Source organism: Ursus americanus, chromosome 9, assembly GCF_024610735.1.
Source record: "Ursus americanus isolate L20-20 chromosome 9, mUrsAme1.1.p, whole genome shotgun sequence".
Lineage (NCBI taxonomy): Eukaryota > Metazoa > Chordata > Mammalia > Carnivora > Ursidae > Ursus > Ursus americanus.
Genome location: NC_142135.1, coordinates 53,000,454 through 53,019,308, shown reverse-complemented (window position 1 = coordinate 53,019,308; position 18,855 = coordinate 53,000,454). Strand labels below are relative to the sequence as shown.

General features: G+C 35.1%; 1 protein-coding gene and 1 long non-coding RNA gene across 3 annotated transcripts in view; one reads left to right on the top strand and one right to left on the bottom strand.

Annotated features, from left to right (window-relative positions):
• Positions 1-544: 544 nt before the first annotated feature.
• IL7 (interleukin 7) overlaps positions 545-18,855 on the bottom strand; it is a 45,843-nt gene continuing 27,532 nt past the window's right edge. The window contains exons 3-5 of one of the 2 annotated variants that reach the window (XM_045806078.2): positions 8,937-9,017; positions 7,711-7,842; positions 545-5,512 (exon numbers count right to left, since the gene is read on the bottom strand). In XM_045806078.2, the coding sequence (XP_045662034.1) occupies positions 5,393-5,512; positions 7,711-7,842; positions 8,937-9,017 (333 nt within the window). In that variant the 3' untranslated portion in view covers positions 545-5,392. The remainder of the gene's footprint in view (positions 5,513-7,710; positions 7,843-8,936; positions 9,018-18,855) is intronic. The other variant, XM_087864789.1, reaches the window with a different exon arrangement.
• The window catches only part of LOC123797943 (uncharacterized), a 32,403-nt gene continuing 21,550 nt past the window's right edge, over positions 8,003-18,855 (top strand). Inside the window, exon 1 of the long non-coding RNA XR_006781133.1 lies at positions 8,003-8,199. This is a non-coding gene — a long non-coding RNA (uncharacterized LOC123797943). The remainder of the gene's footprint in view (positions 8,200-18,855) is intronic.

Here is an 18,855-nt window from a genome sequence, read left to right as displayed (position 1 = left end):
CAACTTTTTCCCTGAGAAACTTTGGCAATGTCTGCAGACATTTTTGATTGTCGCTACTTGGGGGAAGATGGTACTGGCATCTCGTGGGTAGAGACCAGGGATGCTGCCAAACATTTCCACAACAAAGAATGCTAATTTCTTGGTTTGGATAAGTGTACCATGGTTATGTAAGATGTTGCCCTTAGAGGAAACTTGGTGAAGGGTACACAGGAATGCTCTGTACTCTTTGCAAGTCTAAAATTATTTCAAAATTTGTAAGTAAAGCTTGTACATTACTACTTAAGGTCAACATACTACTTCAAACATTTGATATTTTCATAATTTATTTCTAGGACAGTGTACTATGTCCTGTAGCTGAAGTATTGTTTTGATCTTTTGCAAAACACTTAAATCCTTCAATGAAACTTATATTGCCAGTGATATATGTTGAGATTTTTGAGACCAATAAAATATTTTCAAATGTCTTCAAAGGGATCTTCTTTGACCATTTAACCTAAAATACCCCATTCTCTGCATCACTCTCCATCAGTCAGTCTATCTCGGGTTGTTTTTTTTTTTTTTTTTTCCATAGAACTTGTTTTCTGTAATAATTTTGTTCACTTGTTGACTGTCTTCTCTTTTGGAATATATGTTCCCTGGAGGCAGGGACTACTGTTGTACCCCTAGGCCCAGAACTGGCGTATTAGAGATGGATACCTAATAAATATCTGTTGCATGAATTAATTATCTGTATCTGTGTTGCATCTTGCCATTAAGTGGTCTGTATTCCAAAGGTGGAACTTCTTTAAACCCACTGGCTGTGAAGATTTAAGTCCCAACCCTGGTATCTGACTTACCCTTAATGAAAGTAACCCCTCTTTTTTAAGTAGGAAGAGGTATTTATCTACACATTCAAGATTTTTCACAGCTAAAGATTTCCTTTCTGCTGGGAATGCAAGGCAAGGAGATGATAGGCTAGATAACTGTCATTTTGTACTTTTCTGGCAGATCTTTCTGATTCTCCTAGACAGCTTTACTTCACCTGATTAGATGTTCTGCAAACCAAGGTCCTTGTATTTGTGATAATATTTGAACCATTTCCAGAACAATTTATAAGAGTTCCTATCCAATTGATTTTTTTACGTAAAATGTTCCTGTTTCAGTCAGACTATTGCAAACATAAAATTTGTGAAAAGCATCAGGGGTGCCTGGGTGGCATGGTCGGTTGAGCATCAGGCTCTCCATTTTGGCTCAGGTCGTGATCTCACGGTCCTGAAATCATGGGATTGAGCCATGTGATGGGCTCTGCGCTCAGCATGGAGTCTGTTTAGAGTTTCTCTCTCCCTCTCCTTCTGCCCCTCCCCACTGTGCTCTCTCTGTCTCAAATAAATCTTTTTAAAAATTGTGATAAGCATCAAAGGTAGAAATTGGCAAACACATGTCCATCTCTCACATGGTAGCCCCTGGTAGGTTATTGAGTTATTTGTTGGGCTTCGCAACGGAGGCATAAATGAAGGAATCCTCAACTCCACCTGGGAAGTGCGGGAAGGCTTCAGAAAGGAGGAAACCCTTAGACGAGGTCTTAAGGTAAAGAAATAAATCAGCAAGCAAGAGCAGTAAATCCTAAATTGTAAATGTTGCCACTTGTCTTAATTTTCATCATGTAAAATGTAGATGGAAAATTGATTCACTTGGATAGGGCACCTGAGTGGCTCAGTTGGTTGGGTGTCCAACTCTTCATCTCCGCTCAGGTCTTGAGCTCAGGGTTGTGAGTTCAAGCTCCACTTGAAAAAAATTGATTCACTTTGAGAATAAGATCCGAAAGTTTATCTAACTTCTCCCCCACCTAGAAAGTTTGTCCTATACAGAAAAAATGTACTTCTTTCTTACCATTTTGTATGGAGAGGATGTAAAACAAACAAGTTATTCCCAAACAGAAGTAACTATTTTACATCTTTCTCAAATACTAAATAATTCATGAATCTAGGTGCATACATATATTTTGATATAGACATTAAAAACTGCTGGAATTTGTGCTTATCAATATACCTACATATTTTATTTCTCTTGTAATATTTCCACAGATTCTGTTATTCTATTATTATTCTCATGTAATTTTTTTTTAAAGATTTTATTTATTTATTCGACAGAGATAGGGACAGCCAGCGAGAGAGGGAACACAAGCAGGGGGAGTAGGAGAGGAAGAAGCAGGCTCATAGCAGAGGAGCCTGATGTGGGGCTCGATCCCATAACGCCAGGATCACGCCCTGAGCCGAAGGCAGATGCTTAACCGCTGTACCACCCAGGCGTCCCTCTCATGTAATTTTTGATAATTAAATAAACTTTATAATACTCTGGTTTAAAGCAATTTGTCTTTACTTATTAACCATGATATGCCTGGCTTTTCCTTTTAGGAGCTGAAGGGAACACAAAAGATCATACATTCTTTCAGGAGAAAACATGAATAGAATAATGTAAATAATAGTTGTATTTAAGATAAAATACAAAGATGAATCTGATCAGATAATAATGCATGATACAGACAATTAAGTGCTAGGCAACTAAAGGAAGAAATATTAACATTATCTAGAATTATCATGGAAGCCATAGTAATTGAGAAAGGAATTGAGATGCCCCTTGAAGTTTGAGCAGGATCTGGAAAGAATTTGGAAGAACTTTATCTAAGCAGTAAGACCATAATAACTAAAAACATGAAGATCGCATGGACAGAGTACCATAATAGAGAAGAGAGGATGTATGTTTCTGGAGAAATATTTACAGCAGATTTGATGAAATGTCCTTCATTATCGGGCCGTCAGTGAAAGTAGAGCCTAAGTGAAAGAAACTTTTCTAGTTTTAAAAAATTGTCTTAATCCTGAAAGGAGTATTTTCCTTCAACAGATTCCTTGAAAGCCTATCTTAAAAGACTTTTAACTGGGTCCCTTTGTACAATGCAATATTACCCAAGTGTATTTAGGTAATGGTTTTTACATAAAAGTAGTGTTCTCTAGTCAAATTTTGGAAATGTTATGTTAGTGTTAAACTATTTTTTAAAGAAGCTGTATGAGTTTACACAGCCTTTAATATACCTGTATAAATTGTGAATCTCCAAGAGAAAATTCATCTGACCCCAGAACACAAAATCCTCCCTCTTTTTCTTTTTTCCTTTTTTCATTTCTTCTCCTCTTTCTTCTTCATCTTCTTTGTTATCATTGTCTTCTTTTTTCTAGCGTTGATGAAGATGAGGGTTTCTTGGGACAAACTTTAGAAAATGCTGATTTAAAGCATCCACATACATATTTGAAAGAAAACATTCATTGAGATAAAACAAGTCTTTAATTGGGGAGTAGAAATAATAAAAATATAATATCCAAGTTCATTATTAATTAGCCTGCCTGTCTGTACTTACCTTGCTAGTGGGTAGGAAACAAAGAAGGCAAATACAACAATAAAGGAATGGCTTTTTTTTTCCCCAAGCATTTGACACAACAGTGTGTGCTGAAAACCGTTTTGAGTGTGAATTTTCTCTAAAAATCAAATCTATCATAACCAAGTGAAAAGGGAAAAATTATAATAACTTTAAGCAAGCATTTAAAAATACTGTTCCTTATTTTACCACAATCTCAGAATTTTTTTCAACACTTGTTAAGAATGTTTTAGACCGCCTTTAGGGGAACACTTTCAAGGACCGTTTTAAGAGTTTACCTTTAGAAACTTCAAGTTCCCTCATTTCTATAGCTAATGGTTACCAACAGTGCCAGTTCATCAGAGTGGAGGTGTACCACACAGCTGACCATGTTTTATGGTAGAAGGAAGCACAGCTTACTTGGAAAAGTCCCTCTGAAGAAAGAGCTTGGTGAAGAATCGTCTGCTCCTAAAAGTATTCGTCAGCTCCCTTTTCTGGAGTTAATAATGAAAACCAAACAGAAAACTTGATTCACAGCCCCGTGAATGGAGCAATCCGTGAGCTCTGTTCAACTTTCTGTACAATTCTGCACAGCCATCTGCACCAGCGAGGGTGAGGGGCATAGGGGTTAGGGAGAGTGAGACATAAACATGGACCGAGAGGAAGGTCTTCACCACCACTCAGTGAGGACAGCACCTGGGCACCATCTGAAGCTCAGATCAAGCCAGTCAGCACTTAATTAGGTGCTGATGAAGCTGTACAAGAGCAGGAAGGATGTGAGTTGAGCCAACTGGTGACGGAAGGAGGACTCTGACCTGTCTAGACTAGGGTTCTCATTTCCCTTTATGAGTAAGCGAAGACTGTTGACAGACCTTTCTAAACTGGATTTGGTATATACAAAAGTTTCTTTTAAAAGATGAAAATTTAACGTAGAAAGTAATATTCCTGTTCTTATGTTGTTTTGGTCTCATGTACATTCTGAGTAATAAGGTATTAAAAGTCACATATTCATTGAAAGTGAGAGATCAAATAGTGCAGTATTAAAAATCTTGTGTTAAAAATTCTTAAAAATTCATGAAGTGAATCTGACAGTGTTATTACATAGGTTATTTATTATCAAAGGAGAAATGTTATCCAAAGCCAGCAATTTGTTTGTAATACTGTATGAAAATAGTTTTATATAATACAGATATACTGTCAAAATTAAATATACATTCCATTAATTAAAAGGTCAACATATATTATTCTGTTAAAAATATACTTCCCAAATTGCAAACTCATTTAGACAAATTTTATTACACATAAATGACAAAAGTAACTCAGTATTATGGTTTAGCATCCTTAGAACAGGTGACTTTCTATTTTGTGAAATCATTCTTTATGGTCATCTTCAAACATTTGCTATACCATTAATGAAGGCACTGTCTTATGCGTTCAGGTTTAATTACAGGTCTTAATCTCTCTTAAGTATCTTGGACTCCTTCATACTGCTGTTTCTTTAAGGCATTTAACTCTTACTGTCATTGGCATTACCTACATCTGTTAACTCCGAAACATTTCCAGCAGGGGCCAACAATTTCCACTCTCATTGTAGTATGTTGGTGCATAAAATTATTTTGATAATAAAGCAATGTTAATTTTTAATTCCTGCAACCTTTATATACTTCTCAGATTTTTTTTATGTCTTCTTCTGAAATTTAAAAACAGGTTTAAAAAGTATTATTGCAACTAATACTTGGATTGTCTTACAAAAATCAAAGAATTAATTCTGATTGATATATGTCCAAAAACATATGAAGGTTTGTCAATTGCAGCATTTGGTTTCCACTGTTCACATCCATCTTCTAGTACTACAGTATGAATTTCTTGATTGCTCTAATCCGCCTTTACCAGGATGTAACTTCTGTAACTTCTAGGGTATTCTATCCCCCAAAATTGTATGAGCAGATAGATTCTTGAAGGATACAACTGAAGTCCATATGTCTTTATATTGCCACTCCATATTTTTCAATGTTCTTTAGAGCCCCTCAAAATTTTATTCCAACAAGTTTTTATCTTTTGTAGTAGTATCCCTAGGGAACACAAGCTCTTCTGTTTTCTCTGTTCCTTTACAGATTTATTGTCTTCCTAGAAAAATAAATTTTTAAAAAGTTTTAAATTTACATTGAAAATATACACATTTAAAAATGTTCAATCTTTAATTCCCATCATGTTAGGTTATGCTGAAGGTTTACTAACTAACCAGGATGGCTCTTTTCTTCATATACTTGTTTTCTAGTTTATGTTCTCCTATAAAAGTAGTTTGCTCCTGTCTTTTTCCTATTACCTATTGATGTTCTAATTGTGTTGCTTGATAAAAAAAAAAAATTGGTGCCCTGATATTTTCCCTAGCTTCTTTTATTTTAAAGTAGTGGCTTTAAGGGGCATCTGGGTGGCTCAGTGAGTTAAGCATCCAACTCTTGATTTTGGCTCAGGTCAGGATCTCAGGGACGTGCGATGGAACCCCGTATGGGGCTCAGACACCGGATGTGGAGGCTGCTTAAGATTCTCTCCCCTACCTCCTGCCCCTGAATGCTCTCTCTCTCTCTCTAATAAACAAATAAAACTCTAAAAAAAATTTAAAAATAATAAAGCAGTGGCTTAAAAAAATGTAGCTTAAAGGGATCCAATTTCTAAGGGGTACATCCTGTCTCCTTTTATTGACATTATAATGAATATTTTTTCTTTTTTTTTTTTTTTAAGATTTTATTTATTTATTTGACAGAGATAGAGACAGCCAGTGAGAGAGGGAACACAAGCAGGGGGAGTGGGAGAGGAAGAAGCAGGCTCCCAGCAGAGGAGCCTGATGTGGGGCTCGATCCCATAACGCCGGGATCACGCCCTGAGCCGAAGGCAGACGCTTAACGACTGAGCCACCCAGGTGCCCCTATAATGAATATTTTCAAAATGAACCATAAAAAAGGAAAAAAATTCAAAGGGAAACATAAAGGAATTAAGCTGAATAAAAAGGTGATGAAGAAAAAAATTATACAATCACTCTCACCAAATTTTTAGTGGGTAGGACTTTACCCAGGGAAGGTAGTTTTTTTTTGTTTGTTTGTTTGGTTGGTTGGTTTTTTTTTTTAAAGATTTTATTTATTTATTTGACAGAGAGAGAGACAGCCAGCGAGAGAGGGAACACAAGCAGGGGGAGTGGGAGAGGAAGAAGCAGGCTCCCAGCAGAGGAGCCTGATGTGGGGCTCCATCCCAGAACGCTGGGATCACACCCTGAGCCAAAGGCAGACGCTTAAGGACTGAGCCACCCAGGCGCCCCATTATTCCTTCCTTAAAAACAAAGTCACATTTGTAATATTGAATATTAATCCTTTATTGTTCCTTTCATTAATGTCAGTGATAATGTAATGATAAATGAAGTGGTTCACATTCTATCATCTTTATTTTTATCACTGTCAATAGGGCTCAAGGATAATGGTAATCTTACCTCCCGTGGGCAACTACTGGTATTAAAAAATAGAAACACACAGGACCCTTTTTCTGTCATGAAAATGTCAAAAGTTTCCTTTTAAAAAAACGAAGAAACCTTTTGGCTTTGTCTGGCAGCTGGTAAAATTTCTGAAGGGGGGGTAGTCGTACTAATAATATATCATTTATTGAAATCTTTTTAGTATTAAGCACTTTGCATGAATTATGCCATTTAATTAACCCTGTCACCATCCTATAATGTAGATACTATATTTTTCTCCATTTTGCAGATGAAGAAACTGTGGCCAAGTATCAAGATTGCGTCTTCCAAATTTTGTTTTGTTGCTTATATTTCATAACCACTAGCAGACAAGTAGGGACAATTAGCCCTATACTTAACAAAATTATTGAAGCACAAAAAAAAAGATTATTGGACATATATATCTGTTGTAACATGTAAAGTTTTAACATGTAAAGATATTTATTAAATATATTTGATTATCTGTTTTCTTGGCTATGAGTTCTTATAAATGTGTACATATATGGTTTAAAATTATTAATGAGTTTTAGAGGTAAAAATTTACCATTCCCACCCAAGTTATCACATTAACCTCCTTCAAAGTTATTATAGCAAGAAAGTATGCACTCCCTTATTTTTACTCTGCTCCCATAAACTATTTGCCTTAGCTAAGAATAGGTTCTTTCCAAGTTAAGAATTTCCTCTTCTAGAGTTGAGTAAATGTATTTCAACTTTAGGTAATAATAAGCAGTTAGAATTCTATGATAATAGATATGATCATCAGAGAATTACAGTATCCTATTACAGAACTAGTTGATATTTTTGTTCAAAGTAAACAACTTACCTTGGGGGTACAGTTCAACAATTGTAATGTGCCCTGTGAGACTCTTGATAAGTGGAGATTGAAATCCTCACTGTTATTCACTTTAACAAACTGCTTCAACTTGCGAGCAGCACGATATAGAAACATACCTTCCTATTGCAGAAAAAAAAATCAGAAGGGTTGTGGTTCAAATAAAATATTAAAAAATGAGAAGCTTTCATAAGGAGCCTAAAGCCAGAGCTGTATTGCCAAATAATGCCCCACCTCCACCCCAGATTTCCATTCCAGTTAATCACATGACTGACAAGTAACCAGACTAAAACTGTTTAGCTCCTAAGAGACAGTCTGGAGTGCCTAGAATTTGGCTTACTTATTTGACTTTTTGACGTCTCCCTTCTTTATAATATAAATTAATGATCTTATCACGTATGGATGAACATATAACAAGATTATTCCATTTTAAATGAGACAACCAAAGGAGGGGACTTCTGGAGGCAACAATAATGAAAGGTATGTGGTTTCTCTTCTTCTTATTTTTGTACCTTTTGAGCTATGGACAAATAGCTGGCAATTAGAAAAAAAAGATCCATATTCACCTCAAACAAGTCTTTCAAAGTCTTCTTAAAGTAAGAAATTAAAAAGAATTTACGAATATACAATGCGATATTGGGGGTTAACTCAGCTACTGTGAGTTTTAAAAAGACTACTGAATATCGTACTAGTTTCTGTAAAGGAAATGACACAAACTTTTGTTGTAAGTTTTGTAAATTGTCATACTCCACCGACCAGAGGAAGTAGTTGTTTGAAGATAAGCAAATATTGAAAGGAAAAATTTCAAAGTCCTAGAAGTAAATTATGCCCATGACTTATGTTTGTCTGTGTGTGCAAGCAATCACTCTAACATTTTAGTTAGCTAACACTCTAATTAGCATTTTCCAGCATAAGAATGTCACAAATAAGGGATATTTGTGTGTTTGAATTCAGCAGTTCTTCTAGCATTTTCAAAGTGAAAACTGAAATGCTCAAATAGAAAAAAATATTTACCAAATTAGCATAGGGCTTTTTGTAAAATAAAAGCATAAAAGAAGACCATAGTATAATTAAATAGGTCAGTGGGAACTGGCAGGTTAGAACGAAAAGAATATGTTATTAATATAATTAATATAATTATCTAACACATACAAATAACATAAGCTTCTATAAAATCAAGCTTGAATGACATATAAATTCCAAATAATTATTATTACCTTATTATCATCACATGCATGTTTTTTTAATACTTTAGGTTCATTATTCGGGCAATTGGTACGATTTTTTATCATGGTGTCCTGTAAAAAGTAATTATATAATAGTATGGTTAAATTGGGGACTTTTCTAATATGTAGCAATTTTAAAAACAACAATGTTATAATACTTGGTCTTAATATGTGCATTTTAAGGAAAATAACTTTAGCATGGCTCAGCTGACTAGGCGTAAAGCATAAAGAATAGTTTTCTATAGTTAAAGAATAAACAAATATATACACAAACGCTCACATATTTAGAGCTTCCCCCAGACTCCATAATTTAATCCCAGAAATCACGGAGAGAATCTGGTTCATTTGGGGAAATAGGAGTACCTATTTTAGAAGTTATACCATGTAGACAAAGTATAATAAATTCTGAAATCATATAGTTGCGATGCATTTAAGAGGTTTTCCAGTCCAGTTTCCTGCCACTACAAAACAGCAACAAAAGGAATTTACATAAGAATAAGAGAAAACCCCTTGACAGAGCGAAGTTGAAATTTATTCTATAGCATTTTTAACGCTCCAGTGTGTCTGGGATGCTTGAGATAGGATTTTGCTAAGAAACAATGGGATCGAATGTGTGTGGATGGTTATGTAGACTAGGAAGGGAGACAATTCATGTTCGTTTCTCATTTCCAAAGAATGTGATATTAGAAGGTGGGGATTACCCAAATCAGGAATTTAGTTGAGGTACTGGGAAGAATTTCCTAAGGATTCAGATTCTTTTATGCACTAGTTCTGTCAAGCAAACTCGCAATTCCATGCTATCAGTGCTTCCAGGACTTCACCAAAGAAATAGGGTTAAGTGGAATAATGGCAAGCCTTAGGCATGGGCTTCCAGTCTTCATCTGCCTCTCAGAAAAGTGTGCATTACTCTGGTCACCTGTGAAAAGTGTAAATGGTCTCTGGGTTTGTCCTGACATTAACTATTTACTACCTGGTTTACTGGAGGAATTAGTGTCTGGACATTGATTTAACCACTCAACACTTACTATTAGTCAATATGCAAGGTCCCTGCCAAGTCCGAGGAGAAAAACAGACGAAGAAAGCACAGTCCCAGTTTCTTGTGCCATTTGATATAAAGGGCTGTTGTTCCATCATCCCTTGGACACTTTTATATCACTTCTTACCTTTGTAAAAGTATGCTTTCGTAAATAAAATATTTGTTAGTACCAACCTCCCCAGTCATACTGCAAATACCTTAAGTGCAAATTTTCTATAACTAATCTTATGTTGCCATTATTCACATTCCTGAAGAGGTAGTAAGGAATTAACATTTGCCTATTAAATCATCTTCCTATGGATTTCCATTTAACTCCAGAAAAAACCCCCAATAAATCATACATACATTTCTCTTTGATAAAACAGAGAGCATTTCATTTTTGCCATGCCATTATTAAAAAAACAAACCATAAGAGAGGCTTTTAACTATAGAGAACAAATTGAGGGTTGCTGGAGGGGAAGTGGGCTGGGGATGGTCTAAATGGGCAGCAGGCATTAAGGAGGGCACTTGTGATGAGCACTGAGTGTTGTATGTAAGTGATGAATCACTAAGTTCTATACCTGAAACTAATATTACACAGTATGCTAGCTGGAATTTAAATAAAAACTTAAAACATTAGAAAAAAAAAAAGAAGATAGACAAATGTGCATGTTTTCCAATTTACCAAAAATATTATACAAAAACACATCGCAGAATTAATACTCCTTTCTTGGACCAATTTAACAAATTGTATGGCACATGAATGTATGAAAAACCACTTAGTTAAGCCATTGCTCCAATGAGTTTTAAAAAAAAACTCATTTATATGTAGTCATATGTTGTTATATGTATGTATAACATAAGAAAGGCAATGTTATACCAGTTAATTTGTTTGCCAAATGTTTGCTACAGTATATAAAGATGTTACTATACACTAAAAGATTGACTCCTATAGAAGTAACAGTTATTGACTTCAGTGCCTTTTATGACTACATTAACAGGTGTACATGAGTGCCAATCATAGCTGGTTTCTGAAATTGTTTTTATTCAAGCCTGATGAGAAGGACGGCTCAGGCTAAGGTTAACAGAATCACGGAGTTGGGAAGAACATCATGTGCCCTCCTTAATGCCCATCACCCTGTTACCCCATCCCCCCACAGACCTCCCCTCCAGCAACCCTCAGTTTGTTTCCTATGGTTCAGTCTCTTCTGGTTTGTCTCCCTCTCTAGTTACTTCTTGTTTTATTTTTCCCTCCCTTCCTCTATGCTTCTGTTTTGTTTCTTAAATTCCACATATGAGTGAAATGATATGATAATTGTCTTTCTCTGATTGACTTATTTCACTTAACACAATACCCTCTATAGAGTTCCATCCACGTTGTTGCAAATGGCAAGATTTCATTTTTTTTGGATAGCTGAGTAATATTCCATTGAATATACCACATCTTCTTTCTCCATTCATCTGTTGATGGACATCTAGGCTCTTTCTATAGTTTGGCTATTGTGGACATTGCTGCTATAAAAACTGGGGTGAAGGTGTTATTTCCTGGTTATTTTTGAAGGGATACGAAACTAAATTATTTTTCAACCAATATTCAACCCTTCCCTCTGCCCCATCAGAGGATGTATCAATTTCCTAGGGCTGCTGTGGCAAATTGCCAAAAACAACAGAAGTTTATTTTGTCATAGTTCTGGATGTCAGAAGTCAAAAAGGAAGGTATCAGTTGGAGAATCTAGGGGAGAATCCATTTGTTTGCCTCTTCTTTCTTCTGTCGGCCACCAGCGTTGTTTGGTGTTCCTTGGCTTGTGGCCACATGGTTCCAGTCTCTGCCTGTGAATTTATCACCTTCTCTTCTATGGGTGTGTCAAGTCTCCCCCTGCCTTTCTCTCTCTCTTTTCTCCTTCCAAGTTTTTATTTAAATTCTAATTAGTTAACATACAGTGTAATATTAGTTTCAGGTATAGAATTTCATGATTCAACACTTACATGCAATACCTGGTGCTTATCACAAGTGCCCTCCTTAATCCCTATCACCTGTTTAACCCATCCTGCCCACCCCCACCCACCTCCCCTCTGGTAACCATCAGCTTGTTCTCTATACTTAAGTGTCTGTTTCCTGGTCCACTTTTCTTTTTTTTCCCCTATGTTCATTTGTTTTGTTTCTTAAATTCCACATATGAGTGAAATCATATAGTATTTGTCTTTTTCTGACTTGTTTTGCTTAGCATGATACTCCCTAACTCCATCCATGTCATTGCAAATGGCAAGATTTGATTCTTCTTCACGACTGAGTAATATTCCTGTGTGTATGTGTATACCATATCTTCTTTATCCATTCACCAGTCAATGGACATTTGGGCTCTTTCCATAATTTGGCTATTGTTGATAATGCTGCTATAAATATCAGGGTGCATCTATTCTTTTGAATCAGTATTTTTGTATCTTTTGGGTAAATACCTAACAATGCAATTGCTGGATCATAGGGCAGTTCTATTTTTAACTTTTTGAGGAACCTCCATACTGTTTTTCAGCATGACTTTCCCAGTTAGCATTCATCAAGAATGCAAGAGTTCCCCTTTCTCCGTATCCTTACCAACACCTGTTGTTTCTTATGTTGTTGTGGCAGGTGTGAGGTGATAGCTCATTGTAGTTTTGATTTGTACTTCCCTGATGATCAAATGCTGTTGGGGAAACTGGACAGCAACATGCAAAAGAATGAAACTGGACCACTCTCTTACAAAATACACAAAAATAAAATCGAAATGGCTGAAAGACCTAAATCTGAGACAGGAATCAAAAAAAATCCTAGAGGAGAACACAGGCAGTAACCTCTTTGCCATCAGCCATAGCAACTTCTTACTAGATATGCCTCTGGAGGCAAGGGAAATAAAAACAAGAATAAACTATTGGGACTTCATCAAAATAAAAAGCTCCTACCCAGTGAAGGAAATAATCAACAAAACTAAGAGGCAACTTATGGAATGGGAGAAGATATTTGCAAATGACATATCTGATAAAGGCTTAATACCAAAATGTATAGAGAACTTACAAACTCAACACCCAAAAAACAAATAATCCAATTAAAAAATGGGCTGACAACATGAATAGACATTCTTTCAAAGAAGACATACAGATGGCCAACAGACACATGAAATGATGCTCAACATCAGTGGTAATGACTTTTTAAATAAAATTGCAAAGGAATGATTCATGAAAGAAATAATTGATGATCTGGACTTCATTAAAATAAAAACTTCAAAACACATATATATACATATATATTTCCCCTGATTATAGTAATTATAGTAGCACTATCCATATTTATATATGTATATAATGTAATATATAATGTATGTAATATATATAATATAGTAGCACTGTGTACAGTACAATTACATATTTATTATATGATATATGATATTATATTGACACACACATACACCTATATCTTTGAAAACAAAGTTTGCAAAATAAACTTTTTTAGAGGCTTGTTTATTAAGGTTGTTCACATAGATAGGCAGGGAATCAACAGAAGATTAATATGCTATCATCTAATGACTGCATCTGTGATTAGCCTTGCAGCCATAGTAACTAATTAAGAATCTAAGTGTTTTTAAATGATGCCTTTCCACCCAGAGGTGATTTTTACCTAGATAAGATGAATACCAATATAGGAGTATAACATTCTTTCGCCACTCAAGGTCACATAAAGTGGCTCAGCATACACTCAAACAGTAGATTCCTGCCTCACCTATATCGACCCCCTGAACATTTTTTTTTCAGTTGAGATATAATTGGCATGTAACGTTAGTCTCAGGCATACAAAAATGATTCAGTATTTGTGTCTACTGCAAAATGATCACCACAATAAGTCTAAATAACATCCATCACTATACAGTAACAATTTTTTTTCTTGTGATGAGAAATGACAAGATCTCCTCTATTAGTAACTTTCAAATACACAATACAGCGTTATTAACTATAGTCACCATGCTTTACATGACATTCCCAGGACTTATCAATTTTATAATGGGAATTTTGTACCTTTGGACTACCTTCACCCATTTTGCACCCCACCCCCCCCTTCTTTGGCTCTGTGACAGGCACTAGCGCACAAACACACTGGACACGATGTTGCACCTTTAGGGAGCAGTCTGTAGACCGGAGGAGGTAGAAACAATTTCAATTGGACTGAGGCAACATTAAGAAAGTTTATGGAAAAAGTAGAGAAAAGAGGGAAATAAAGAGTGGTATCGTAATAATAATGACTATATAATTGACTTTTCAAACTTAACAAATATTTTCTAAACAACTTAAAGATTCAGGTGTGGTTCTAGGCACTGAAGATCCACAGATGAAAAAGTACTCCTATGGTACTTTTGGGCACAGTGTTGAATGTGTGTTTCTGTACAAGACACAAAGCTTAACTCCATAACTCTCCTATTCTCAGAAAAATGCTTTGAGTTCACTGCTATTATTACTCCTTTATTACACTGGGATATAATATACAATTTCTTTCAAAGGAAAAAACTGAGGCATAAGGAGACAGAGTAATTTGTCCAAAGGCACAGTTAGCGGATGCTAGAATCAAAAATTACGCCCAGGCCATCTAACTCCAGAGCCCTTTTCATAACTGTAATGCTGTAACTGCTTTCTTTTGGAATAGTTATATGACATATTTGTTATATAATGGGAATTTTTCAGTGGAGAAGACAATGTTTCAAGAAAAAGAACAGATAACTAATTAAATCAAAATTGAGTCTAAGAGGAGGCCATCTGGAATAAAATCACAAATGCATTTTTCAAGTTGCTGCTTTGAGAATACAGGAAGATATGTCTTTCTCCAAGACAGAAGGGAATGAGAAGATTGACATATTTCTAAGAATTTTTGCTTTAGTATTACCATATATTGTATGTAAAGTTTGTGAATAGTCTCTTTGCTCTTTACAATAATTTTTTATTAAGATAAAATATTCTTCTTTGTAGACATCCAGATGGCTAATAGACACATGAAAAGATGCTCAACAGCACTCATCACCAGGGAAATGCAAATCAACACTGAAATAAGATACCACCTCACACCAGTCAGAATGGCTAAAATTAACAACACAGGAAACAACAGATGTTGGTGAGGATGCGGAGAAAGGGGAACCCTCTTACAACTGTTGGTGGAATGCAGGCTGGTGCAGCCATTCTGGAAAACAGTACAGAGGTGCCTCAGAAAGTTAAAAATAGAACTACCCTATGATCCAGCAATTGTACTAATGGATATCTACCCAAAGGATACAAAAATACTGATTTGAAGGGATATACGCACCCTGATGTTTACAGCAGAATTATCAACAATAGCCAAATTATGGAAAGAGCCCAGATGTCCATTGACTGATGAATGGATAAAGAAGATGCAGTATTTAGGTACAACACACACACACACACACACACACACACACACACACACACACACAGAGGAATATTACTCAGCCACGAAGAAGAACGAAATCTTGCCATTTACAATGATGTGGATAGAGCTACAGAGTATTATGCTAAACAAAATAAGTCAGGCAAAGACAAATATCCTATGATTTCACTCATATGTGGAATTTAAGAAACCAAACAAACATGGCGAAAAAGGAGAGAGGCAAATGAGGAAACTCTTACCTATAGAAAACAAACTGATGGTTACTGGAGAGGAGGTGGGCAAGGGGATGGGTTAAACAGGTGATGGGCATTAAGGAGGGCGCTTGTGATTAGCACCAGGTGTTGTATGTAAGTGATGAATCCCTAAATTCTGTAACTGAAACTACTATTGCGCTGTATGTTAACTGGCTGGAATTTAAATAAAAAACTTAGAAAAGAAGAAAAAAAATAAAATAAAATATACTTTTTTGTTATCTTTGATAATACTTTTGAAGTTTATTTTATTCATAGGGAGACCACACACCCCAGTTTTCTGGGACCATTCTGGATTGTACCAGAATGGCAGCCTAATGGTTAGCTTCCTCTTGCATTCTTAAAAGTGTTCTAGTTTGGGCAACAAATTTTTTGCTAACCCTATTTGTACTAGGCTATTTTGATTTTTGATTTGCATGGTATAGAGTTTTCCTATCTTTTTGTTTTTTAATTACTTTGAACATAACTCAAAAATACTTTTAATGTCAAATATATTACTTGCTTGCCATTATTCAAACAATACTGAAATGTATGATGAAAACCTTTTTAATTTCTCTCCACTGTCTCCACTAGAATCACCCACCTGAGGTGATTGGTATCAGCGGTTTGATGAAAATATCCTTCTTGCTCAAGAAAACCTATGCATAGTATGTAATATACATTTAAGCATACAAACTTCACTCATATGTCTGCATATATAGAATATGTGAAGGTATTTTCCTTTACCATTTTTTTAAAAAGGGTTCATAGTGTATACATTGTTCTTCTTATTATGTATTGTTTTCACTTTATATAGTGACTATCATTCTAAGCCAAATATATCTAGAACAATTTTTTTCATAACTGATTATATTCCACATCCAGTGTATTCTATGGTTTATTCAACAGTTTTCTTAATGATGAACAGTCAATATTGCTCCTACAAACAGTGCTATGATAGGAATCTTTGTGTGTGTACATATATATTTGTATGTGCATATAATCCCCTTTGAGATGAATGCTTACATTTTCTGTAGAATTGTTTCCCCTCACTGAAATTTGTTAAAGAAAATGGTATATTCTTTTTTTAAATTATTCACACTTTGACCAGCAAATACGGGAGCGCCTTTTGTCACATCTTTGCCAGCAACAGATGTCATCAGCCTTTAACATTTTTACAAATCTTGATATGTGAAAATCTGCCTCATTGTAGCTGAAGTTTGCATTTCTATTACTATTAGAAAATGAGCATCATTTCATGTTGACAATTGGATTTCCTTTTATATGAATAACCGGTTCTTATCCATTCTTAGGTTGTTTGTCTTTTAATAACGTTTGTACATTTTATATAAGAAATATTTTAAAACTTCTATGTTTTATTTGTTGTATCTCTCATATAATGCATAATTTTTGTAAAATTAGTCTTAATTTCAGACCTTGATTATTATTTATTGTTAGATATTCATTATTATTGCTTTATGCTCCTTTTCATTCGTTTTGTAATTTTGGCATATAAAAGATAATTCTTAAAAAGTGTTTTCCAAAAACTATTAACATTACAATCTTTCTTTATAAATGGTAAATATATCTCATATAAATGGTCATTCTGAAATACAAAGAGGGATTTATTATCTTTTTTACTTTCTCTCGGTCCTCCTGTAACCACATGCTTTGCCTATTATTAGTTTGTAGGTGAAACATGTTATTGTGAAACATGCTATTGTTTATATTATAAATATAAACCTTTTATATTTGTAATAACTATCTAGACATCGCCAAACAGTTCAGGATTTAATAGCAGTCATTTTATAGCATCTTTTCTTCATTATCGAAATATGTTAATATTTTATTTGGCTGGACTAATCTTGCAGTCAGATTTTTGTTGTGATTGTTTTAGATAAGAAAGTTGTATTCTTACTGAGCTCTGTGTATTTTTATTTTCCTTGGCCAATTAATTAAAATTTTCCTATGTGTAGGATTGTGGGTTCATGCTTTTGTTATTACCAATCTCAGTAGAGATTGGCCAACTGGAGGTCAAATGGGTGAAAAATTAGATGGTAGTCTAATTTTATTTTCCTTTATTGGAAACCTTTTCTCTTTATTCTTCCAGGATGATGCTTGTTTGAAAAATTTCTCTTTGAAATATACTAGTGTTTGTCTCTTCTTATTGTTGACGTAATCAGCAGACTTTTTATATGTATTTTTAAAATACAGAAATAGAACTCTCTTCAATTCTGGAATTTTACTTCTATTTCATTTATTATTTCTCACAATATGTATAGTTACTTAAAGTCTTTGCCTTTTCTTTTCTTTTGGGAGATCTTTACATGTGTGTCCATGTAATGATTACAGCATAAAGTTTATCTTCTTTTTTACACACACATTATTATAATATAAGCCTTTACCTTCCTACCTTATTGAGGTAAACTCCTCTCATTTGTGATGTTCGTTCTTTCTTTCTTTCTTTCTTTCTTTCTTTCTTTCTTTCTTTCTTTCTTTCTTCTTTCATTCTTTCTTTTTAGATTTTATTTAGTTATTTGAGAGAGAAACAGAGAGAGTGAGAGAGAGAGAGCATGAGTGGGGAGAGGGGCAGAAGGAGAAGCAGACTCCCTGCTGAGCAGGGAGCCCAATGCAAGGTTCAATCCCAGGACTCCGGGATCATGACTAGAGTCAAAGGCAGACACTTAATTGACTGGGCCACTTAGGCGCCCCTGCCATGTTATTTCTGAAAGTCCTCATGGTATTATCTAATGTGTGCTCTGTAATAACTCCTCAGTTCTTCCACTTGATCTCCTCAACTTATTGTCAAGATCTTCCTCTAGAGATGATGATGTTCACAAACTCACCACTTTCTTAGGTAAAGCTGTTTCTCTAGCTCCCCCTCTAGTTGTGGAGAGGAATCATAGCCTTTTGTGTGGGAGCATTTTTCTGGCTGTTGGAACTCTACAAACACTCCCATTGTAATGAACATTGTGTTTTCTTTCCATATCTTATCAAATCCTACACCTCTTCATTATTTAGCAGTCATGTGATTTCTGGGACTTAATCCACTCCCACTTCTGGGTTGGACTTTAATTGGTCTAAGACTCAGATACTAAGTCAATAAGGGTTATCTGATATTCCTTGCCAAAGTAATTGGCTCAAATAACCAAGATCTAAAGCATTCAGGTCCTTGGTGTTCTACTGTCACAGCAACTGTTTCATAGGTAACCCAATAAAAATTTAGCTAGGACCTCGATTAAATTG